This window comes from Marmota monax, unplaced genomic scaffold, assembly GCF_021218885.2.
Source record: "Marmota monax isolate L192 unplaced genomic scaffold, Marmota_monax_Labrador192_F-V1.1 WCK01_AAM20220418_F8-fsc00056, whole genome shotgun sequence".
NCBI lineage: Eukaryota > Metazoa > Chordata > Mammalia > Rodentia > Sciuridae > Marmota > Marmota monax.
The window spans coordinates 1,422,966-1,449,343 of NW_026695212.1; the positions used below are offsets into that span (position 1 = coordinate 1,422,966).

The 26,378-nt window shown below is 39.1% G+C and overlaps 1 protein-coding gene and 1 pseudogene across 2 annotated transcripts in view; both read left to right on the forward strand.

Annotated features, from left to right (window-relative positions):
* Srgap1 (SLIT-ROBO Rho GTPase activating protein 1) overlaps window positions 1-26,378 on the forward strand; it is a 291,780-nt gene that overhangs the window by 201,707 nt on the left and 63,695 nt on the right. For both annotated transcript variants that reach the window (XM_046430664.2, XM_046430665.2), the window contains exons 8-10: window positions 1,792-1,893; window positions 20,876-21,073; window positions 21,826-21,910. In XM_046430664.2, the coding sequence (XP_046286620.1) occupies window positions 1,792-1,893; window positions 20,876-21,073; window positions 21,826-21,910 (385 nt within the window). The remainder of the gene's footprint in view (window positions 1-1,791; window positions 1,894-20,875; window positions 21,074-21,825; window positions 21,911-26,378) is intronic.
* LOC124083989 (U2 spliceosomal RNA) lies at window positions 832-997 on the forward strand (annotated as a pseudogene).

A 26,378-nucleotide genomic window follows, 5' to 3' on the forward strand; every position in this document is an offset into this window, starting at 1 on the left:
TTTTTAAGACTCAAGTTGATTCCATTTTAGCTTATTGTAGTGATGGTCTGTTTTTAAAAATAGATGCAGTTATAATATTCATGGAAGTTTCTTTCATGTCTTTATTTGAAACACCTAGTATTTAGATATATAAGATATATGTGTGTTTGCCAGCTATATTTCTAATCTGATTTTACTTTTGTTAAATAAATTACTTGTCAATAAATAGTAAGTATAGGTCAAGCATCCTTAATACAAATATCTGAAATGCTTCAAAATCTGAATCTTTTTGAGTGCCAGTGCTCAAAAAGCTTCAGATTTTGGAACATTTTAGATTTAGAATTTTCACATTAGGAATGCTCAACTAACTGGTAAGGAATAATGCAAACATCCCCAAATCCAAAGATCTAAAATCCAAAATAATTCTAGTCCCAAACATTCAGATAAAGAATACTGAACCTGTAGTTCTTCTCAGTAACACATGAATTTTAACAAATAAGATGAATGATTTATCCCACCCGATGTTATCTTCCCAAACCAAATGGTTGTTGTTTTCATTTTTTCAGTTGTGTATATGTTAAACGCAGAATGATAAAATGTCACAGATAACTGACTTCGATTGTATGTCAATGGGTTTATTATTATTTTAATAAAGTGGATCTGTTGCCCTTTTTTATGGCCAGTTCTTCCAGGGACCAGTAATCTCTATGATGTTTTGGAGACACCATTAAATGCTGACAAGGAAGATAAAAAGACATTATTTCTGGTGTCATTGAATAATACTCTAATTCTGATTTTTTTTCATAACTGAAATGATGGCTAAAACATGTTCTACCAAAGCCTAAGATGATAATCGCTTCTCGGCCTTTTGGCTAAGATCAAGTGTAGTATCCAAAGCCTAGGATGAGGTGCCTCTTCAGTATAATGGTAAATAATAAAATTGACTGATATCAGCTAGTGAAGCTATGGTTGAAAGATGCTAAAAATAGGCATTCACATTTTCTGAGTTTTTACTATGGGCCAGGCATCCTTCTAAGTGCTTTTGAATATATTGTCTCATTTCATGCCAGCTTTGTAGTGTAGAAACTTTCCATTTGACAGATGAGGAAAATGAGGTTTTATAACTTGCCACAGGCACTCAGCTAGTTGATGGCAGAGCTGGGATTCAAGCACAACTGGCTGTCTCCAGATCCCACACTGTCCAGAAAGGCCTGATGCCTTCATTATTTCACCTGTAAAATCCCCTGGATCATCCTTTTGCACTCTGCCCTCTGCCCAGTGGTCATTAGGATTCCACAAGCGAGGCTCCAGCATCAGAGCTCCATCTCAGGAGCGCCTGTTCTCAGAGCAGTGCTTCCGACAGCTGCTGTCTTCCCAGTCATAGCCAAGCCAGGCAGCTGCTCTCCACGCTTGCCACTTATATCCAAGTCTCTATTTAAAACTAAAGTTTTTGAGGTGGCTGATAAAAGTAAAGATGTGCCAGGTGTGGTGGCACACCCGTGTAATCCTGACAACTTGGGAGGGTGAGGCAGGAGGATCACAAGTTCAAGGACACTCAACAACTGATCAAGACCCTGACTCAAAATAAAAAGGACTAGGGATGTGGATCAGTGGTTAAGTGCCCCTGGGTTCAATCCCTTGAACCAAAAAAAAAAAAAAAAAGAAGGAGGAGGAGGAGGAGGAGGAAGAGGAGGAGGAGGAGGAAGAGGAGGAGGAGGAGAGATGTAACTGGAATCTTGAGAGAATCCATGTGACACTTGTGCTTCTGGTTGGTGGTGCCCCTTGTAACTGCAGTTTCTTATTCTCCATCAGGTGTGTCAGGTCAGTGCCCAGCAACCGGTCCAGGCAGAGCTCATGCTCAGGTACCAACAACTGCAGTCCCGCCTGGCCACGCTCAAAATCGAGAACGAGGAGGTGAGCATTTGTTCTGCCCCAGCAGTACTGGAACTCCAGGGCAAAGCAGAAGGCACGCTCACATGACCTAGGCATACCTGCTGTTCCAAGTGCGGTCTGCATCCTGTACTTTGAGCTACCAAGGTTCCTACAAAACTCTTTATAACAAGGATAAAAGCAGGGCTGGGGAGGGGATGTGGCTCAAGCGGTAGCACGCCGGCCTGGCATGTGTGCGGCCCAGGTTCGATCCTCAGCACCACATACAAACAAAGATGTTGTGTATGCCAAAAAATAAAATATTAAAATTCTCTCTCTCACTCTCTCTTAAAAAAAAAGGATAAAAGCAGAGATTAATATTTTAAAGAGATTCACTGACTATATATGTAAACATACCTTGTTTTCCTAAATTATAATTCATACTGGAAATAATTCCATGAAATATCTAATTCACATACATGTCCAAAAATATGTAGTCATGTGTAGAAGACAACTTTTGACTGATAAATTAATTTGATCCTAACTTTTGAAATCAGTAGTTATTGTGTTATTTTTCTTTATGATTTTTCCATGTTCTCCAAACTTTTGGTACTAACCATGGCATTACTTATAAAATTAGTACAAAGATCATATTTTGAAATAGGGAGAGAAAAGTTTTTATTTGCTGACATTCATATATTTTAAAGGATAGAATATGCAAATGTGAATTATGAATATACATAAGAGAGAGAGAGAGAGAAGATGCAGTTAACAATTCAGCTATTTAGATGCCTATTTCTGAAATTATCTTAATTGGATCCACATTCTCCTAAAATAAAAACATGAACCATGAATGTTTCTTATATTAGCCAAGGCTTTCAGTTATAATTTATAGGACCAAGTCAAAGATACTCAAGTCAAAAAGTCAAATAGTTAACTTGTTGATCAAGGTTTGCAGTAGCCTCAGACATGATTAGATTTTATTATCAGGAATCTCCCCCCACACACTCTCCGAAGTGATTTGTTCATATGCATTGGTGGTATTTGGGGCATACATCCAAAACTACATGGTCACTTACAGCTTGCCATCTCACCCAGCCCACATCCTTATCTCTGGAAAAAAACTTCCTCTTCATTGGCTGGGCTTAAGTCATGCATACTTGATTCTCTTGTTTTGCCAGCCTAAATATTGTGCCACTCATAGACCCCTTTGATTGACAACCCCAACAGAAATAATGTATTTCTAGAGACAGAAAATTCCCAAAAAGAAGGAATGTGGAACAGAAAGAAAAACAAACCCACATAGATAAAATTAATTTTCAAAATTCACTTTAGTACCCTGTTTTATTTTAATTCAGCTGGGGTGTTTTAAGCTATGTGCATTTCTATTAAGAAAGAGTGACCAGTTTCTCTAGACCTTTATAATTTGATCAACACTCATCATAGCTTTCAGACTTCTGTTCTTACTGGAGGAACCAAACCAACCCTTACTCAAGATGCAGCCAACATGAACTCTATGTAATAAAGTCCCACAAATGAGCCTTTCCAACAGGGAAGTATTGCTGTCCTTGAGGTAGTGTTTTAGAGCTTAGGGTTTGGGCTAGGCAGCACAAAATACTTGCCGAATGCAGTTTCTTGGATCCTGGAAGATCTATTTTGTATATCTAGTGACTTCCAATGTTTTTCAAACATATCCTCCTGCTGTTTTATTTGAAAAATATTCCTAAACTCTAGGAAAATAAAGTGTTATACCCAAGGTCGAAACTGGCAACCTACAGACCTGTTTTGTTTGGCTTCCAAAGTTTTGGCTTATAAAAGAAAAATCTGGCAATTCTGGCCCTGTGTTCCCTCGTGAACTAAAGAGCTAGGGTGTCTGAATTCACTTGTCTGTAAGTCATTCATTTTCCAGTCTTCTTACATTTATTCTATTTGTGTTATCTGCCTGGCTTTTGTAAGCCTTTGAGTTTGTAATCCTTGATATTTCCCATAATAAACTTAACATGGAGAAGCACAGTGTCCCTATAAACTGGTAGAGTCAGGCAGTACTTTTTGAGGGTTGACTTTAAAAAATTAGCTGTAGAGGCAAATGAATTGGATTGTCTTGACGTTCCCTGCAAGCATGACTAGTGGTTTATGATTTGTTAGATACAGAACAAAGTTTGCTGCAATAAAATGGTATTTTATTGGAAAGGAAGATTTAAATTAGGTTTTTGGTAATCAGTAGGTTTCTACAGGTACAGAAGGAGGAAAAGATGTTTCAGTATATCTCAAGGTATTCTGGGAAGATAGAGCAGTTTGGTTGACAGCCTGGATCTCCATGGGGATAAGCGGATGGTGAAGGCAAAGTCACATGACAGGAGGATTTCAGAGTCAAGTCAAGGAGTTTTGTTACTGTGGTGCAGTTAATTTCAGTACAAGAATGTTTTTCAAGCATCTTTGGCATTTCAGGTATTTTGCCAGGTATGGGGAACACAGAGATGGATAAGTCATAATGAGCTTCTGAGTAGATTAAGAGAGCCATTGACTGCAACAAGTAATTTGCTTAGGAACAACAGCCATCCTTGCTGATTTGGAGTCCCTTGGTAGCTCTTTCCTCTACCATAAATAAGGGATTTGCCGCTATCCTCCTCTGATACAAGCAAGGGCAGAAAATTGACATATTGGTATCAAACCAAAATTGCAAGTAAAGAAACACAGTATAATTCTCTGCCTCTGTCCAAAGTTTACTGGAAAGACTTCAATTAACTAAAAACAATTACAACTGCCCAGCGAAAGCATCAACATTGAGGAATAATTTCATCCATGTATGCAAAAGCAGGGACACTGACGTTAAGCAGATCATGAAGCTTTTCACCAAATCTTAAGACTACTTACTATAAATAGTGGGCAGCACTGGACTGTAGGGGGTCCCCTCCAAGGGACTTTCTATGCTGAAAGCCCCCAGAGCATTTTGACCTGTGGACAAATTTTCTTTGTTCTACTGTGCTTCTTTTTTTAAAGTTAATGCTGTCACTTAAAAATGGGGAGTTTTGCATAAAACTATTAATATCTTGTTCATGAAAAAAGAAAATCAAATTACACTAGGCCTCTTCCTCTGCAGGAGAATAACAGGCTGGAGCTGAGCAAGGAATGCTCCCCTCTGACAGGATGCACTTCCCCTTTGCCATGCTCTCCACTTGCCTCAGTTATTTCTTGGTTGACCCTTAAAGATTTTAAATTTGCAACATCTGCTTAAAAACAAAGATATAAACATTTGTGAAATGGCTTCCATATACTCGTAAGTAGTAAAATCTGAAATGACACAAAAGTTTGCAGAGGAGTTAATTAAATTTAGGATGGAAATTCAGAATGGATTGACATTTATTGTCATTTCACAATTCTCCCTTTACCTGTTAATTTTTTTTTTTAATGAGCTTTCAGTTTCATTATGTTACATTTGCATCCATGGTAACTCAGTCTGGTGATTGCAACTCCCAGTGAGTCCAAGAGTATTGGTAGATAAAAGTCTGCTGCCCCACAGCTTCTGCTCAATTTTTGGTTTTCTTTTTATTTACTTAAGATGATAACCTTTTTATTAAAACTGAAGCACTAATAAACATTACTCTTAAAGTCAACACTTTAAAAGCAAACTCAATCTAAGTAATCATTGATACTATTCTCATTATAAACATTTTCAAAACTCTTTCTGACCTAATGTCACACAGTCTTGTGTCTTCTTTCTCAAAGTTTGCTTTTAAGTTTTGTCATAGGGATTTCTGCTGAGGGGTGTCTGTTGCTGCTTTCTTTTAAAGCTAACCTCTGGAGCAATTCCCCAGATTTTACAGCACCCTTTTCTTAGAATTCCTCCTTCCTTCCATCATGTATACACAGCCAAAGAAAAAGGAAAATGAATGACACGAAGTAAAGCAATTCTGTCCTTTGGATTTCTTAGGACAATGTCAGTTTTAAGCAGTTTGTTACAGTTTTGGACCATTTGGTCCAGAAAATACAGTTTTCATCAGCATATCACTTCTTTGCTCTGTGTAGAACCTTCTCACAGGTGGAACAACTGAATTCTTAAATTATGCTAGTAGATTTACCACCCTGAAAAAAAAGAACCTTGAAATTCCAACAACCAATTTGCAGTAGTGTTTAATGAACTAATATCCCCACATAAATTTTCCTAGCCCACTTAAAATCTTTCACCAGCAGCTTGCTAAGAAGTGTTTCACAAACTGTTCCAAAGATATATTCCTGACATGAGATGTTTTCAACAATAATGTGCAAGATTTTAGGCAAATACTGAGACAGTTTTCATGACACGGGTAATTGAGGGGGAAGTAAGAGATATTTCAGTTTTATTCTCAATACCTAGGATAGAAAAATCACATTTCCCCTCCAAATTGCCTGTACTACCAATGACTGCAGCACAATCCCAGGTCACATAAATCACAAACCCTCATGGGAAATTTTCAAAATCTTCTAAAACAGTATGAGATATGGAGCTTGAAAACTACTTAGTTATAATGGCTGTTTTGTATCTTCTCTGTGGCCTTGAACTCTAATTATACTTATTTAAACATCTCCAACTTTCCTGTAACCTTCTACTAATGAGGGAACATGAGAACCTAACTGAAAGATAACTACCATTCAATCCCTTGAGTGATATTATTATCTTGGCCAAAATTGAAAACAGGATTGACTTCCACTACAAACATATTAATATTTTTGGTTTAAAATAAGCTTTAACTCACCGAAGGGAGGGCCCTAACCCAGAAGAACCCCAAGGTGAATGAGGACAGTTTCTAGAAAGGGTACAAAAGGCATATGGTACTCCAAAGAAAATGGCGGAGCTCAGAATGACTCTCAACAAAGAAACCACCCATTGCTGGTATGTTGGCATTCTTTGGCATCCATGTGTTTGAAAATAGGATAGTTTTAACTTTTGCCATTCTTTAAACAAACATTTTCTGATAATCTGATATAGTCTAATCATTGTGATAGTCACTGGAGCTAGATTAATAAGCTATCCCTGACTTCAAGTTAAACCCAGCGTAGGCAGAAAATTGACCTCTAAACTTGTGAGAAGTGGATTTAGGATCATGCTCCTTAAATCACAATCAGTATTGGGTATATCCCATGGGCCATTACATCAGAGGCAGGGTAGACTGCAGGAAAACAGATTTTCAGAGGTACAGCTGAAGGCAGAGATTTTGTTCAGAGAGCCCCTGGGCAATGAAGCTGTTTTGTTCCTTAAGTTATATTGTTGTTGAGAAAATGACTTTTGTTCCAAAAATTAGGAGATATCTGTATTTGTAAAGGTCCACTTAAATGCAGAAACATAGATTAATAGTGTGAATTCCTCTGGAATGGTGATGTGACCCCCTGCCCTCAAATTTGTAGGGCAGCAATGATTGAACTAGCTTTCCAGATCTGGTAACACCTTACCCAACATAGATGTCTGTACCTGTGTCACAGGCCGAGGAACAAGGGAAGGCCACGACAAGATGCTGTCTCTCTGCTCCTCCATTTTGCCAACTGTAGCCTGCATTAGCACTAAGTTTGTGTACCATAAGCTAATTAACTATGGTATTAATGTACATGTGTGTGTATGGTCCCTTTCTGCTAATTTTTAATACATCATAAATGACACAGTGCTATAATTGAAATTCATACAAGGTCGGTAATGGTGAAGGAGGGAGTAATTAAGTGGGGAGGGGAAGGAAGGATGAGGGTCACCTTTGCAGAGACAGTGATGGATCTTAGAGGATGAATAGGCCTGCATCTGATGCAAGGTGCAAGGCACAGTGCCATCAGATAGTGTTGCATGTGTCACAGCTTGAATTGTGTTACCCCCAAATTCACACAGGAAAGTCTTAGCCCCTAGTGACTCAGAATTAAGAAAAGGTCTTAACAGAGGTCACCAAATTAGAGTGAGGTCATTAGGGTAAGTCCTTAGCCCAATATGAGTGGTGTCCATATAAAAAGACGAAAATTTAGACACAAACACAAATAAAGAGAAGATGATATGAAGAGACACAGGAATAGGAAGGAGACAGCCATCTACAAGCCAAGAAGAGAGGCCTGAAGCATATCCTTCCCTCTCAGAATCAGAAGGAACCAATGCACAGGCACACACCTTTATTTTGAATATTTAGCCTCCAGAACTGTGAGACAGTAGATTTCTGTCAATTAAGTCCATGATTTGTCCTACAAAACTAATTTGTGTTTGGGGAATGATATCCCCCAAAGACTTTCTTGTTCTCCCAAAAAGTTGTAATGTCCTGGGGGAAGGGGTAGAGAGCCAGTCTACAAAAGGCCAGCAGAAGGGACCACTCCATCATTCATTTCCATGCCCAGATAGAGTGCAGGCCGCCTGGACGGCTCCTTGGTGCAGTAGATGTACACCTTGGATTTTCACGAATTCCTTGTCAAGTCTTTGACCTCTCCCCCTACCAAAGCCAACTGAATTTTCTTTCTGCTGATGTGAAGTTACCACAAGCCTTGTGTTTGCTTCGTTGTATTCCTACCCCACCCATTCCCATGGCATCATGTGTCAGAGCTGGTGTTATTCTTCAAGAGCATCCCATGGAATGATATGTAGTCTCACCCATAGTATCTGGTGACTTCTGTCACATCCTTTATTCTTCTTGACAATCCCAAATGTGCTTGTAACACCATTGCTTCTAAGAAATAAGTTGAAAAAACGAAGGAAAACATTAATTTGATTCTTCTGTGCATATTCTGTACGTGTGCATTGGATACTGGTGCTGTGACTGGTTTTACTACCCACCAGAACACGATTCTAATGAATCCTTGTTCTGAAGCCATCTGTCTCATAAACTATGTCAACATACTTTATTTTGGGGATACTAGAGATTGAACCCAGGCTTGCTCTATCACTGAGCTATATCCCCAGCTTTTTTGTGTTGTTGAAGTTTTAAATTTTGTTACAGGGTCTGACTAGGTTGCTCAGTCTGGCCTTGAACTTTCGATCCTCCTGCCTCAGCCTCCCAGTAGCTGACATTACAGGCATCTGCCACCACACCTGCCCAGTGAATATACTTTAACTACCAAATTCCAAAAAATTGTAGATTATTTTAATGCAAACAATAAATGCAGATTTTTATTTTAGGCCATGATGACTTTTTGTTTTGTTTGGGTGATTTTTCTTTTTTCCCTATTTTTGGTTTTGGGAGCTTTTTCTTTTGTCTTAATTTTAATTGGCACTGTGTTTTAATTAGAAGCCTAATTAACCTTATCACACCTCACATAATTTTATTTTTACACTCCACCAAAATCTTAAGAATATTATGTACCTTTCAACTTTCTATATCCTTTGAAGTTTTGCTGTGCTTTATGTAGTTACTTCTGGTTTGTTTTTCATTTAAACCATTTCCAAAAAAAAAAAAAAGATAAGCCCTCCACTTCTGATGCTTCAGTGCTTTTCAAAGGTGTCCCAGCATCTTCATTCCCATCCGTATTTACGATCATTTCTTAACCAAGGTCTCCTGGCTCACTTTTCCACCTTCTGTGTCTTTCCCTTTTATTGTTCATGAGGTCAGGAATTTCTTTTAAAATGTAACTCTGAGCCAGGCTTGGTGGTGCATGCCTGTAATTCCAGTGGCTGGGGAGGCTGAGACCAGAGGATCTTGAGTTCAAAGTCAGCCTCAGCAATAGTGAGATGCTAAGCATCTTAGTGAGACCCTGTCTCTAAATAAAATACAAAATAGGGCTGGAGATGGGGCTCAGTGGTTGAGTGCCCCTGTACTTAAAAAAATATCCCCTGTTCAATCCCCTGTACTTTAAAATAAAATGAACTCTGAACTGTCACTCCCATTCCTTATAGATATCAGTGGCTCCCTAGTGATCCTCAATTGAGAGTGAGGTGTTAGGGCCTTATTATAGCAGTTTATCTCCTCTAAACATTCTCCTTTTACCCACATAAAACTAGTTGTTGTAGCCCAAAGGGGCTGCTGGGGCTTCTCGCTTCTTCTACCTGGAGCACCCTTTTTTCCAGTGAATTTCTATTTATTCTTCAACACCTGGCTCAGAACTTACCTCTTCAGTTCTGTCTTCTGCGACCTCCTCAGATGGCACAGTCTAATCTCTCCCCAGTGCTTTCTTACACATTTGTAAGTATCAGGAGTGTAGTTGAATAAAGTAGTAATCATGCTTATTTAATGACATTTCACTTGTTATATGTACGCGTAAGTAAAAGGCTTTCATTTTTTTAATGTGACTATAAAACCTAAAGAGCTATAAAATAGTCAAATACCTTCAATATTTAATTATTAATTATTCTTTAGTATTTAAAATCATATATAAAATTATGTTTCAATTTAGAAATATGGTTTATTTTTCATTCTCACAATTTTACAGAGACTTTTCATATTTTCTGATACTGTATTTGTCATTACCAGAGCCACATTTTGAGTCATAAGGAATACTCTCACCAGAGTACACCTTCTTCACATCTATTAGTTTGAGATATTATACTTTAAAAAAACTCATGCATGATGCTATCATTAGAAATTTTCCCACAAGCCACAAGAACCCATTTGACTATAGATATGTAATCATGACCTCCTTAAAGTAATTATTTACAGCATTATTTTTTAAAATGATCTCAAGTATGCTTTTTTCCAACAACGTCTGTCTTTTGCTTTGTGCTTACTCCCAGAAATAATTAAGCCTCTTACATTCCTTTTTCCCTTTTTAGTAATCCTATCATAATGACCTTTTTAAACATCCAAACTAGTACTGATTGCTATTGTTTATTCACTAAATACTATGAGGCTATTTTTTTTTAATAATCAAAACGATATCCACTTCCTACAATGGTGGACTGGGTCACTCAGCTAGTTCTTCCTTTCACATTTTATTATCCAGGACAAGGTGATTAGCCAAACCTGAAGCTCGTGACACAGGAAACTACATCTTCCCAAAAGGAAGGCTCATCCAATATTTCAAACAGTAATAAAATCTAGCTATTCTAAACCACTACTGTCCTCAATGGTTTGGGAAAATAAATATTCTCTTTGGAGACTGATAACTTCACTTTAGGCCTCAAATAACTCTACAAAAATGTCCAATAAAAGTAATAAAGCACAAGAGGAAACAATAATATGAGTTATATCCAGAAGAATAACAGAGAATAAAGATCTACAGAAGCTTCAAATTTTGAGATTATTGGACACAAACTAAAAAGGGCTGCTTACAGTATTCAAGAAGATTAAAAAAACAAGCTTAGATTTCAACAGGGAACAATAGCAATAAAATAAAAGATTTGAAAATGAACCACATAGGAATTTGAGAACTAAGAATTACAATAAGCAATGAAATCAGTGAATGTTTTAACTTCAGATTAGACACATCTGAAGAGTGAATTGTCAAAGTAGAAGAAAAAGCAAGAGAAAATAATCAAAATGAAGTATGTAAAAATCAAAGGATATAATAATGGGAAACAAAGATAAGAGATTTAGAGAACATAAAGAATTCTAGTATAATAATTGAATTGCTCACCACCCAAAAAAGTATTCTATAATTGAAAAGAGAAAGTCTGAAAACTTGGCACAGTTTATGAAAAAAATCACAAAGATTCAAGAAATCCAAAAAATTCCAGGCCAAATATATAGTTTTGAATTTATTTATTTATTTTTATTTTAAGTTTTGGGTTTTTTTTAAAGAGAGAGAGAGAGAATTTTTTTTTTTTTTAATTTTTTATTGTGGGTTGTTCAAAACATTACAAATTTCTTGACATATCATATTCCACACTTTGATTCTAGTGGGTTATGAACTCCCACCTTCACCCCATACACAGATTGCAGATTCACATCAGTTACACATCCATTGATTTACAAATTGCCATACTAGTGTCTGTTGTGCTCCGCTGCCTTTCCCATCATCCACCCTCCCCCCTCCCCACCTCTCCCCTCCCCTCCCCTCCTCTCTCTCTACCCCCTCCACTGTATAACCCTGAGGGTCTCCTTCCATTACCGTGCAATTTACCTTCTCTCTCCCTTTCCCTCCCACCTCTCATCCCTGTTAAATGTTAATCTTCTTCTCCTGTTCTTCGTCCCTACTCTGTTCTTAGTTACTTTCCTTATATCAAAGAAGACATTTGGCATTTGTTTTTTAGGGATTGGCTAGCTTCACTTAGCATAATCTGCTCTAATGCCATCCATTTCCCTGTAAATTCTATGATTTTGTCATTTTTTAATGCAGAGTAATACTCCATTGTGTATAAATGCCACATTTTTTTTATCCATTCGTCTATTGAAGGGCATCTAGGTTGGTTCCACAGTCTTGCTATTGTGAACTGTGCTGCTATGAACATCGATGTAGCAGTGTCCCTGTAGCATGCTCTTTTTAGGTCTTTAGGGAATAGACCAAGAAGGGGAATAGCTGGGTCAAATGGTGGCTCCATTCCCAGCTTTCCAAGAAATCTCCATACTGCTTTCCAAATTGGCTGCACCAATCTGCAGTCCCACCAGCAATGTACAAGTGTACCCTTTTCCCCACATCCTCGCCAGCACTTGTTGTTGTTTGACTTCCTAATGGCTGCCAATCTTACTGGAGTGAGATGGTATCTTAGGGTGGTTTTGATTTGCATTTCTCTGACAGCTAGAGATGTTGAGCATTTTTTCATGTACTTGTTGATTGACTGTATGTCCTCCTCTGTGAAGTGTCTGTTCAGGTCCTTGGCCCATTTGTTGATTGGGTTGTTTGTTCTCTTATTGTCTAATTTTTTGAGTTCTTTGTATACTCTGGATATTAGGGCTCTATCTGAAGTGTGAGGAGTAAAGATTTGTTCCCAGGATGTAGGCTCCCTATTTACCTCTCTTATTGTTTCTTTTGCTGAGAAAAAACTTCTTAGTTTGAGTAAGTCCCATTTGTTGATTCTAGTTATTAACTTTTGTGCTATGGGTGTCCTATTGAGGAATTTGGAGCCCGACCCCACCGACTGTAGATCGTAGCCAACTTTTTCTTCTATCAGACGGCGCGTCTCTGATTTGATATCAAGTTCCTTGATCCATTTTGAATTCACTTTTGTGCATGGCGAGAGAAAGGGATTCAGTTTCATTTTGTTGCATATGGATTTCCAGTTTTCCCAGCACCATTTGTTGAAGATGCTATCCTTCCTCCATTGCATGCTTTTAGCCCCTTTATCAAATATAAGATAGTTGTAGTTTTGTGGATTGGTTTCTGTGTCCTCTATTCTGTACCATTGGTCCACACGCCTGTTTTGGTACCAGTACCATGCTGTTTTTGTTACTATTGCTCTGTAGTATAGTTTGAAGTCTGGTATCGCTATACCACCTGATTCACACTTCTTGCTTAGCATTGTTTTTGCTATTCTGGGTCTTTTATTTTTCCATATGAATTTCATGATTGCTTTCTCTATTTCTACAAGAAATGCCAAAAAAAAAAAAAAAAAAAAAAAAAAAAAAAAAAAAAAAAAGTGCTATGGGGATTTTGATTGGCATTGCATTAAACCTATAGAGAACTTTTGGTAATATCGCCATTTTGATGATGTTAGTTCTGCCTATCCATGAACAGGGTATATTTTTCCATCTTCTAAGATCTTCTTCTATTTCTCTCTTTAGGGTTCTGTAGTTTTCATTGTATAAGTCTTTCACCTCTTTTGTTAGGTTGATTCCCAAGTATCTTATTTTTTTTGAAGATATTTTGAATGGAGTGGTTGTCCTCATTTCCATTTCAGAGGATTTGTCGCTGATATACAGGAATGCCTTTGATTTATGCGTGTTGATTTTAAATCCTGCCACTTTGCTGAATTCATTTATTAGCTCTAATAGTTTCTTTGTAGACCCTTTTGGGTCTGCTAGATATAGAATCATATCATCTGCAAATAGTGATAATTTAATTTCTTCTTTTCCTATTTTTATGCCTTTAATTTCTTTCGTCTGTCTAATTGCTCTGGCCAGTGTTTCGAGAACTATGTTGAAGAGAAGTGGAGAGAGAGGGCATCCCTGTCTTGTTCCAGATTTTAGAGGGAATGCCTTCAGTTTTTCTCCATTCAGAATGATGCTAGCCTGAGGCTTAGCATAGATTGCTTTTACAATATTGAGGTATGTTCCTGTTATCCCTAGTTTTTCTAGAGTTTTGAACATAAAGGGATGCTGTACTTTGTCAAATGCTTTTTCCGCATCTATCGAGATGATCATATGGTTCTTATTTTTAAGTCTATTGATGTGGTGAATAACATTTATTGATTTCCGTATATTGAACCAGCCTTGCATCCCAGGGATGAATCCTACTTGATCATGGTGTACAATTTTTTTTATATGTTTTTGTATCCGATTCGCCAGAATTTTATTGAGGATTTTTGCATCTAGGTTCATTAGAGATATTGGTCTGTAGTTTTCTTTCTTTGAAGTGTCTTTGTCTGGTTTAGGTATCAGGGTGATGTTGGCCTCATAGAATGAATTTGGAAGTTCTCCCTCCTTTTCTATTTCCTGAAGTAGCTTGAAAAGTATTGGTATTAGTTCTTCTTTAAAGGTTTTGTAAAATTCTGCTGTATACCCATCGGGACCTGGGCTTTTCTTAGTTGGTAGTCTTTTGATGGTTTCTTCTATCTCCTCAATTGATATTGGTCTGTTTAGGTTTTCTATATCCTCCTGACTCAATCTGGGCAGATCATATGACTTAAGAAATTTATCTATGCCTTCACTATCTTCTAATTTATTGGAGTATAAGGATTCAAAATAGTTTTTGATTATCTTCTGTATTTCTGAAGTGTCTGTTGTGATATTGCCTTTTTCATCCTGTATGCTAGTAATTTGAGTTCTCTCTCTTCTTCTCTTCACTAGCATCGCTAAGGGTCTGTCGATTTTGTTTATTTTTTCAAAGAACCAACTTTTAGTTTTGTCAATTTTTTCAATTGTTTCTTTTGTTTCGATTTCATTAATTTCAGCTCTGATTTTAATTATTTCTTGCCTTCTACTTCTTTTGCTGTTGTTTTGCTCTTCTTTTTCAAGGATTTTGAGATGAAGTATGAGATCATTTATTTGTTGGTTTTTTCTTTTTTTAAGGAATGAACTCCAAGCAATGAATTTTCCTCTTAGAACTGCTTTCAATGTGTCCCATAGATTCCGATATGTTGTGTCTGTGTTTTCATTTATCTCTAAGAATTTTTTAATTTCCTCCTTGATGTCTTCTATAACCCATTGATCATTCAGTAACCTATTGTTCATTCTCCAATTGATGTATGCTTTTTCCTTCCTTCTTTTATCGTTGATTTTCAGTTTCATTCCATTATGATCAGATAAGATGCATGGTAATATCTCTACTCCTTTATATTGTCTAAGAGTTGCCCTGTGACATAATATATGATCTATTTTTGAGAAGGATCCATGTGCTGCTGAGAAAAAAGTGTAACTGCTTGATGTTGGGTGGTATACTCTATATATGTCAATTAGGTCTAGGTTATTAATAGTGTTATTGAGTTCTATAGTTTCCTTATTCAACTTTTGTTTGGAAGATCTGTCCAGTGGCGAGAGAGGTGTGTTGAAGTCTCCCATGATTATGGTGTGGTGGTCTATTAGACTCTTGAACTTGAGAAGAGTTTGTTTGACGAACATAGCTGCACCATTGTTTGGGGCATAAATATTTATGATTGTTATGTCTTGTTGGTGTATGGTTCCCTTAAGCAGTATGTAGTGTCCCTCTTTATCTCTTTTGATTAACTTTGGCTTGAAATCTATTTTATTTGATATGAGTATGGACACGCCTGCTTGTTTCCGAAGTCCATATGAGTGATATGATTTTTCCCAACCTTTCACCTTCAGCCTATGTATGTCTTTTCCTATCAAATGCGTCTCCTGTAGGCAGCATATTGTTGGGTCTTGTTTTGTGATCCATTCTACTAGCCTGTGTCTCTTAATTGGTGAGTTTAAGCCATTAACATTTAGGGTTATTATTGAGATATGGGTTGTTCTTCCAGCCATATTTGTTTATTTATGTTACTAAACATGGTTTGTTTTCCTCTTTGATTGTTCCCCCCCCCTTTACTGTCCTACCTCCCACTGTTGGTTTTCATTGTTATTTTCCATTTCCTCTTCCTGTAATACTTCGGCTAGGATGTTTTGAAGAGATGGTTTTCTAGCTGCGAATTCTTTAAACTTTTGTTTATCGTGGAAGGTTTTAATTTCATTCTCCATCCTGAAGCTTAATTTCGCTGGATACACAATTCTTGGTTGGAACCCATTATCTTTCAGTGTTTGAAATATGTTATTCCAGGATCTTCTAGCTTTCAGAGTCTGTGTTGAAAGATCAGCTGTTATCCTGATTGGCTTGCCCCTAAATGTAATCTGCTTCCTTTCTCTTGTAGCTTTTAAAATTCTCTCCTTATTCTGTATGTTGGGCATCTTCATTATAATGTGTCTAGGTGTGGATCTCTTATGATTTTGCACATTCGGCGTCCTGTAGGCTTCTAGGATTTGGGATTCTGTCTCATTCTTCAAGTCTGGGAAGTTTTCTTGTATTATTTCATGGAATAGACTGCTCATTCCTTTGGTTTGGAGCTCTGTACCTTCCTGTATCCCAATGACTCTTAAGTTTGGTCTCTTAATGTTATCCCATATTTCTTGGATGTTCTGCTCATGGTTTCTTAACAGTCTTGCTGAGCTGTCTATGTTCTTTTCCAGTTGAAATACTTTGTCTTCATTGTCTGATGTTCTATCTTCGAAGTGTTCTACTCTGTTGGTAGTATTCTCCATTGAGTTTTTAAGTTGGTTTATTGCTTCCTGCATTTCTAGGATTTCTGATTGCTTGTTTTTTATAACCTCTATCTCCCTGTATAGTTGATCCTTTGCTTCCTGGATTTGTTTGCGTAATTCGTTGTCGAAGTGATCTTTCATTGTCTGATTTTGCTGTTTAATGTCTTCCTTGATACTCCAGATCATCTGAAGCATGTATATCCTGAATTCTTTATCTGACATTCCATCTGCTGCAGCTGTTACCTCTTCTAAAGTTGCGTTGACCTGCATTGCTTGTGGTCCTTTCTTTCCTTGTCTTTTCATACTGCTTGCGTATCTTTCCTGCAGGTGCGGGCGGCGGCTCTGCTCTCTCCTTATTCCAATTGGGGTGTCGTGGCTACCACGCCGGCAGGTCACTGGGCCTGTTCTGGGAGCTGGTGGCGGCTCTGTTCTGCCCCTACTCCAATTGGGGTGACGTGTCTGTCGTACCAGCAGGCCACTGGGCCTGTCCCGCTGGTCGGTCGCAGATCTGCCCACCTTTCGGGCACGGGTGGAGGCTCTGCTTTGCCCCTACTCCAATTGGGGTGTCGTGACTACCCCGCCTGCAGGATGCTGGGTCTGTTCCTGGCAAGGGAGGCGACTCTGCTCTGTCACTACTCCAATTAGGGTGGTGTTTGTACCCCGCCGGCAGGCTCCTGGGCCTGATCCGCCGGTCTGTTGTAGGTCTGCCTACCTTGAAGGCGCGGGCGGCGGATCTGCCCTGCCCCTCCTACCACGCCTGCGGACCCCTGGGCCTGATCTGCAGGTTGATCACTGGTCTGCTCACCCTGCGGGCACGGGTGGTGGTTCCGCTCCACCCCCACTCCAATTGGGGTCACGTGACCACCACACCGGCAGGGCCTGATCCGGGCGTGGGATAAGGATCTGCTCTGCCCCTACTCGAGTTGGGGTGACGTGTGTACCACACTGGCAGGCCACTGGGCCTGACCCGCCAGGCTGTCACAGGTCTGTTTACCTTGCAAGCGCGAAGGGCGGCTCTGCCCTGCCCCTCCTACCACGCCCATGTACTACTGGGTCGTGGGTCTGCCCACCTGGCGGGTGTGGGTGGCGGCTCCGCTCCGCCCCCTCTCCAATTGGGGTCACGCGGTCACCACGCTGGCGAGCCGCTGGGCCTGCTCCGGGGGCTGGCGGCGGCCCGGCTCCTTCCCTCTGGCTCGAGGACAAATTGAGGAGACTCGGGTGACTGAGCCTCACCCCCCTTACCAGGAGACCAACTGCTTATGTCACCGCTGGTATTGATGAAGATCTCTCCTCCACCGCTTTCTGCTGACATCAGATCTCTGCCATGTTGGTATCCTATGCGAATGGCAGCATTTCGTTCCCCTTGCCAGGCAACCCAAGCAATGGGTGAGTCCTGACCTGCCCTCAGCAGGACCCGGACCGAGACACAGTTTCCGCGGGCTCCTAGCCCCGGTCCAGGGAAGTTCCGGGAACCGGAACTCGGCCGCTCCGTGCTCGGTGTAAGCTCCTATAAGTGTAAGCTCCAAGAAGCAGTCCCCGCGGGCTCAGTTCCGGGAGCTGGAATTCGGCTTCTTGGTGTTTCGTGTTTGCTCTGATATTAGCAGGGTCCAAGAAGCAGCCTCCGCAGGCTCCGCAGCCCGGAGCCAGGGCGGTTCCGGGACGGTTCCGGGAGCCGGGACTTGGCCGCCCCGCGCTCCGTGTTCACTCCGATAAGATCAGATTTTAAGAAGCCCCCAGGCGCTGAACCCTAGCAATCTGTCTGCAAGCCGCAGGCGAATTGCAGCCTGAAATTACCTGTTCTATGGCTGAATGAGCTGCGGTCAGTCAAAAACAGGTGTGGTGACGTCAGTTTACCAACATGGTGGCTGCTGGCCTCCTCTGTGGTCTGACCGGTGTGGAGAACCGAGATGGACCGCTTCCTTCCCCGTCTCGAACCCAGAATTCAGCCCTGAGTGCGGTGCTTGCGCGTCTGGCAGAAACTGCAGCGCTGTAACCCTGCGTCTCTATCCCAGCGCGCCTTGCAGACTCTAGCCGCGGGGCGATTTGCTTAATAAGCAGTGTTACCCTCCATGCGACAAACCTCTCGCGTTTGAGTCCCCGTAGCCGATCCTCATGCGATGGAAATCCTTCCTCCAGGTTCCGGCGCACCCCACTATTGCTGGAAATTCCTAACAAGATATCCTTTAGCCGTCCTGACTTGTCATACTCCCACACAGTGAAGCAGCACACGGGGGTAATGCACTCCCCTCGCCGCCATCTTCGAGAGAATTTTTTAATATTTATTTTTTAGTTCTCGGTGGACACAACATCTTTGTTTGTATGTGGTGCTGAGGATCGAACACGGGCCGCACGCATGCCAGGCTAGCGCGCTACCGCTTGAGCCACATCCCCAGCCCCTATTTTATTTTAAGTTTTATGACCCAGGGTACTAAGCAAAATATATTTTTAAAATCCTTACCTAGATGCATTATGTTGAAACTGTAGAATTCCAAAGATGAATTGAAAACTTAAAACTCCTGGAGAAAAAAGGTTTCATCCAAAGTAATGACAGACTGACAGTAAACATCTCACTCGATAAGAACATGGAAGCCACAGGAAATTGCAGTGGTACCTTCCATATACAGAAAGAAAATAACTGCCAAGTAGAAAAATATCTTTCATAAGTGAAGGTGAAATAAAGGATGTTTTCAAATGAAAAACAGACTCATACTAAAAGAATTTTTAAAGGGTACTCAAAATACAAGGAAAAGAGATCAAAGAATGTAATAAATATATGAATAAAGCTAAGTGAATATTGATTGTATAAAACAATAACTAGTAATGTCTTATTTAAATATATGAAAATATTTACCTGCATGTCCTATTCAATCCATTACAAAAATAGCATATAAATCTGGAGGAGGAAGATAAAGCTATCAATTTACATTAAACTTTGATAAACAAAGGCAGGCCTATGACCTTTGGTAAGTAAGATAGATTTTTAAAACTCCTGGAAGATAAATAAATAAAAAGGCTCCTAGAAGATAACATAGAACAGTATCTTCCTGACCATGTGATAGGAAAATATTTCTTAAATGGGACACAAAAAGCACCAATCACAAAGGAAAGAATCAATAAATTGATTACATTAAAATTGGAGACTGTTCATCTAAATAACAGTGAAAGTCATGGCACAGAGTGGGAAAAGGCATTTATAACATGCATAATTAACAAAAGACTCATATCCATATCTGTAAATCAGTGAGAAAAAGACTCATCACAGGAGAAAACTGAGCAAGAGATTAGAACAAAGCACTCCTAAGGAAGGAGATCCAAACTGCCTTAAAACTTTGTTCAATGACATACATCAAGGAAAAGCATGTGGAAACCCCAGGGAGATACCACTGCTCAGTGATTTAAACTGAAAAGACCAAAAATATTAACTATTGATGAGGATAGGAATTCTCCTACCTGCTGGTGAAAATATAAACTTCCACAGTCACTGTGGAAAACATTCTGGCAATACTCCTCAGCAGGAATTCTATCCATTTATATGAGGCCCAACAAAATTGCATTCATAGTAGCATTATTCATAATAGCCAAAAACTAAAAATAAATTCTCTATAAATAGCTAAGGGATAGAGCACTTGCGTAGCATGCCTGAGGCCCTGAATTCAATCCCCAGCACCACAATAAATAAATAAATAAACTAACAAATAAATAAATGTGATATAATGTGGTCTTATAGTAAATGTTCATCTATAAAGTACCATACCCGTAAGAAATGAATGAATCTCACTAACATTGAGCAATCGAAGCAAGACAAAGAATACATGCTGTAGAATTCCATTTATGCAAAGTACAAAATGGACAAAACTAATATGTTGTTAGAAATCAGGGGACCTTGGAGGAAGAGGGAAGAGTGTGTGGAAGTGGGTAACAGAGGTTTCTTGTCTGTTGTTTATGGTCACAACAGTTGTCCACTCTGATCATTCATCAGGCTGTACACACATGGCCTCTATTTTTCAGCATGTAGTTTCACTTCAGTTAAAAAGGTTATTTAAAGCAAAGGAGTAATTGTGAAAACCCGTGATCTCTGAGATTTAAATATAAAGTATTGTATATTTCAGTAAATTTCAAAGGAATCCTCCTCTTACTTTGGTGATGTGAGGTATTGATGACCTGTCTCTCTCCCCTAATAGGCTCTGAACTCCTTGGGAGCGGGCCCCCATGTCCTCATCTCTGCTTGACACAGTGGACTCTCACTGAGCAGATGTGGGATCTGTGAAACAATGTACTAAACCTGAAAAATATATTTCTGTTCCAAGGTCAAAAAAACTACTGAAGCCACCTTGCAGACAATACAAGATATGGTCACCATTGAGGACTATGATGTATCTGAATGTTTCCAGCACAGCCGCTCCACAGAGTCTGTGAAGTCCACTGTCTCTGAAACCTACCTGAGCAAACCCAGCATCGCCAAGAGGAGAGCCAACCAGCAGGAAACCGAGCAATTCTACTTCATGGTACTCCCATTGCTCCCCCAGCCACTCTTGACAGGGCCCAGATCCACAGTTCCCTAGTGCTCCTTCCATAACTGCATCAGAATCATCTGGGGTCTTGATTAAGATATGGACTCCTGGGGCTGGGGTTGTGGCTCAGCGGTAGAGGCCTAGCATGCACGAGGCACTGGGTTCCATCCTCAGCACCAAATAAATGTAAAATAAAGATATTGTGTCTACCTAAAATTAAAAATAAATAAATATTTTTTTTAAAAAAGATATGTACTCCTATCCACACTCAGAGTTCCTGATTCATTCAGTCTTGATAGAATTAGGAGTTCATGAAGAAGTTAAGACTGCTCTAAAAATAGGAACTTTAGGGGCTGGGGTTGTGGCTCAGTGGTAGAGACCTTGCCTGGCACACATGTGAGGCACTGGGTTCGATCCTCAGCACCATATAAAAATAAATAAAGAATTGTCTCCATCTACAATTAAAAAAACAAATTTTTTTTAAAAAAGACCTTTAACTGCTTATTAAAATGCAGATTTGATTTCGGTGGGTCTGAGGAGGAAGGGGCCTGAGAGTCTGCACCTGGAATAGGCTCCCAAGTGATGGCTGATACTGTCAGACTGCAGACCGCACGTTGAGTAGCACAATTCTAGAATCGAGAAGATAAAAGTGACTGGGCTTGATATCTCTTATGAAAAGTTCCTTGACATTGAATAGTTTGAAAACTTAAAAAAATATATTTTTACCTTTCAATTGCCTTTTGCAGAAACTTAGAGAATATTTGGAAGGCAGTAATCTCATCACAAAACTTCAAGCCAAACATGACTTGCTGCAGAGGACTCTTGGAGAAGGTCAGTTATGTGGACTTTGTGGGAAGATAATGTGGATTATGTATTGTATCATGAGTGTATTCCATAAAGAGTGAATCATATACCTGCAATTTAAGAAACAACACTATGTGTTTAGAATTGCTTTATCTGTGCCTGTGATGATCAAGTTCTCCCCTCAATCCTTTTTTTTTAAGCTTGGTGGTGAACTTGAGGAATAGTCAATCGAGGGAGGGCTGACAACTAACACAGAGCTCCTGTGGGATCTTAGAGCATGGTGCTCTGATGGGGGACATTGGGAGGGCCTTACTTGCTGCCACCTGCTGACCCCAGTCACTTACTCCTTCCCTTCTTAGGCTTCTCCAGCCCCACCCCTGTTTGTTTTAATGGGCTGGTCTCTGTTGTTCCATCTATTGACTTTTTGGACTCTGGAAACCAGCTAAACGAGTTTGGGTGATTTTTTTTCCCTCTTTTATTAGGCATTCTTGGTAGTTGAGAAATAATAGTATAAGTAGATTGCTCTGTCTAATAATAAAAACAAATGCAAGAGTTAATGCTTATATAAGACTTTCTCTGGGCGGGGCATTGTTTTGAACTATATTCTTAATTGAGCGCTCTTAGTTTCTTCATTTTTACAAATGAGCAAAATGGACTAAAAACATAGGGGACTTGTGTAAATGCTATTCTTTCTCCTTTTGTCTTTATGAAATTTAAAAGGAAAAAATAAATACAAAGGCCTCAGAGTATGCAACTTTAATTATCTTTTATTTACACTAGATCCTGCTAGACATTCTAAAAAGTAAAAGAAAATTTAGAAGAGGGTGAGAAATGAGTGAAATGAGTGGAGTGATCGAGTCAAAAAGAGATTGCCACACATAGACCTGTACCCGGGCCTCCTATCATTCCGGAATCTTCCTTGCCCAGCAGTATTCCCATCACCTGTCTCATCTTTTCCTCTAAAGAACCCGTCAACACCGGGGAATGACCACATGGAGAAAGGTTATCATGACCTAAGCCTCCACATATTACACAGTTAAGATGTCCTATTCCAAAACAAAAGGCCAATTTTACCTAAGAGAGAAAATATTTAAACTACTGAAAAGTGACTAAAAAATAAAACAACCAAATGCAATGTGTGGCCCTTCATTAAATCCTGAATCAAAAAACAAAAGTTATGAAGGACATCTTAAGCACAATGGGAAAATAAATATAAACTTTATATTATTGAATTAATGTTAATTTTCTTAGTTATAATAATGGTACTGTGATTATAAAGAATGGTCTTATTCTTAAAAACACCCACTTTAGTATCATTACTTTTAAATGGTTCAGAAAAAGACAGATGATAAAACCTGTGTGGTAAGTGTGAACAACTTGGAAATCTAAACAAAGGGTATAGGATATTCCTGGTACTATTCTTTCAACTCTTCTGTAGGTTTGAATTAAAAAAAAAAAAAAAAAAAAAAAAAAGCCTTTTTATCTCAATAGTTTTCTCACTGAGCAATTGTGTCACTTTTTTTCCCTTCTCCCTCATAGTGTCATGTAAATTCTTCCCCTACCCCTCATTTATCATAAATGCCTGATATTTTAAGCAATAACTTCAAGGTCAGTTGCCAGCCCCGAAGCATAAATTATCAAGTATAGAAGAATGCTTTCAGACACAAAGCTTTTCCCTACAAGTCTGAAGTCCTCCTGTCTTTAGAAATTGTTGAGTTTGAGAGAATTCAGTACTGTGGGTAAATTAAATTCATTCTTGGCGTTTTATGCAGACACGTGTTAATGTGGCTTAAAGCCACGTTCTGAAACTTTGATGGGACTTATTCAACATAATTTCTCCTAGGTCTCCTAGAGAGAAAGCCCCAATAGTTTTTACGTGTCATTTTACATGTCATTCTTGGATAGAGCTACATTTTGGCCAATTTGCTGAGTCTGTATGCCAGATTCTGTCTCTAGCTGCTGTGCTGTGTAAAGCCACATTATATCTTGTGAACCCTAAGCCAGAAATTCTTCGTCTTAGAATTTTCTTTCAGTGGGTTCCAGTGTCCCACAGTGCCACACTATGTTCAGGTGTCCGAGATCTTCACTGCTTTCAGTTTCTTCTGCAGAAGGAACTGGATGGCTTTCATGTGGTGGCCGCAGACACACTGGGCTCTGCCCACAGGTTGCAGACCTCTGTATTCCCCAGTCCTGCCCCTCAAGCAAGCTTGGCAACACACCAGTTTCTGGTCAGTGGCTGGGTTTGTCACCCAGAGAAAATCTGAGCATGGTAGACATGCTCCACCTTTCAGTTGTGACCATTGTGAGTCTGCTGGCTTTCCATGCAAGCCCTATTCACATTAATTCGCTTATACTAAAGGAGACCAGGGGATTTAATGGCACCTGTCCCACGGTGAAGTAATCCAATGGTGAGCCCTTAGGAAGGGATCCAAGTCCTGATTTGGTTAAATAAGGTTAGTAGGACAGGATGAAGGGGCATGTTTGGGGACAGTCTTGACTTTTGAGATAGAAATCACCTCTCTGAATTATACTAGACTCACTGCTGCAAAAACTGCCTTCATGGTAAAACAAATAGAGCCTAACCCCAGGATTTAGCAGTTGATCGTGCACAGCTGAGACTCTAACTACAGACATGTGTTTGGCCTGCCGTACTGCTCGCTTTTGGCAGGCTACCAGTGGCCCAGTAAGTTCTGTGCTTTACAACATTGTGAAACAACTACATGGGGCTCTTAAAGTGACACTGTCAAAATTCAGAATTCTAAATCTTCAAAAAGTATTAATATAGAAAGAAACACATAATGAGCTCTTAAAGCCACACTCACCATCACCACCTTCATCCTTCAGCAATACCACTATATCATTTTGTGATGTCATTTGTTTTTAAATCCATTTGATTGATGATAGTAAATGAAATATACATCTATAAAACTGAGGTTCTTTTTCAGTAGTGAGCCTTAATATTCACATTGGCTTCTTTGTGTACATAAGGAGCTAAGAGCGTGTAAATATCTATAAAAACCTTTTGCTAAACCCAGAAAATCTGACAGTGAAAGCCGAGTTCTACGTTACATTGTTTTCTGCCCTGGGCCTAAGGAATTCAATGGGGTATCTTCACGTAATCCATTGTCTGTCTTTGAGTAGGAGTACAAATATACTTTCAAAAGACAAGCTGATTGTGAATAATTATGTCTTCTTAGAAAAGCACTGAAGTAGTTGGTATTCTTAAGGAAGAAAAGGACTGGGAAGTGACGCCAGGAATCCTCATCAGTCATTCATTAGGACAAATCCGTGGTGTCTCCATCCAGTTTGAGCTGTGCATATTTTAAATTTTTTCTCTAGCTTTTTTTTTTTTTAAATCTCGAGTTGTCGCCAAATTGTGTGTCGTTTTTTCCCTTTTGCTACATAGAGACACGATGCATTTAGGTGTGAAAAATAATTCACTTCATAATTCTCAAGTGAAATTTAAGAGTAATCAAAGGGAGTGTATGTACCAAGAAAGTTAATCCTGGGTCATTTTATTTCCTCCAAATGTCTTATATGGGAGAGGAAGGCAGTGTGTGGCTCTGTAGTTTTCAATAATTAAATAGGCTTCCAAAGAAAATGCTTGAAATCTAATCCTCAGACCACTGGAAGCTTTCACATCTCTCTGGGAAGGAGAGCCTTCAAAGCCTGTGCATTATTGATCTATTAATGATGATACTGATTAAAAAATAAAACCTCATTCATCAGCTGAGACACACTGAGGTCTATTAGCTGAGAAAACGATGGATGTGGTGGTGCATGCTGTGAGTGATAGTTCTTGCAAAGCTTGTTCTTGGTTCATTACTCAAAACTTATCTTTTATAGGTTTTTAATTTTTTATTTCATGCTATTAACTATAGATGGATGGAGCAAAATAATTTTAAGCCACTTTATATAATCATCCTTTTCTAAATCTAGGGAATAACTTGATGGGATATTTTAACAACAAAAAAGAAAAATATTCAGGTTCTAAAACATTTCACTTCTAAGTATTATCATCAGCATCACTACCATTGACTCACTTGAAAATGATTAGCCTGTATTATTTAAGGTTTCAGATATTTGCTAATTTAATAATTTTCATATTTATGTAATGTTTTTAGATTTACTAAAACCTTTATGATTTTTTTATTCTTCTAGGACAGACAGAATCATAAGCTATGATTCATACTTTTCCTATAGGATTACTCAAAGTGTTTTCCAGGAAAAAAGACTCACTTTTTTTTTTCTGTTTGTTTGTTTGTCTATTTGTGGTGCTGGGATAGAACTCAGAGCCTTTGTGCATGCTAAGATGTGCTATACCACTGAGAGCTACATCCCCAGCCCAAGACTTACATTTTTAAATTAGTACAGTTAGTGCTTGGGAGCTCAGAGTTAGAATTAAAACAAACCTGGATCTAGAGCCAAGTCCACCCCTTACTAATAGCATGACCCTGGATAAGTCCTTTCTCTATGTGCTCAGTCTCTTTTGTAA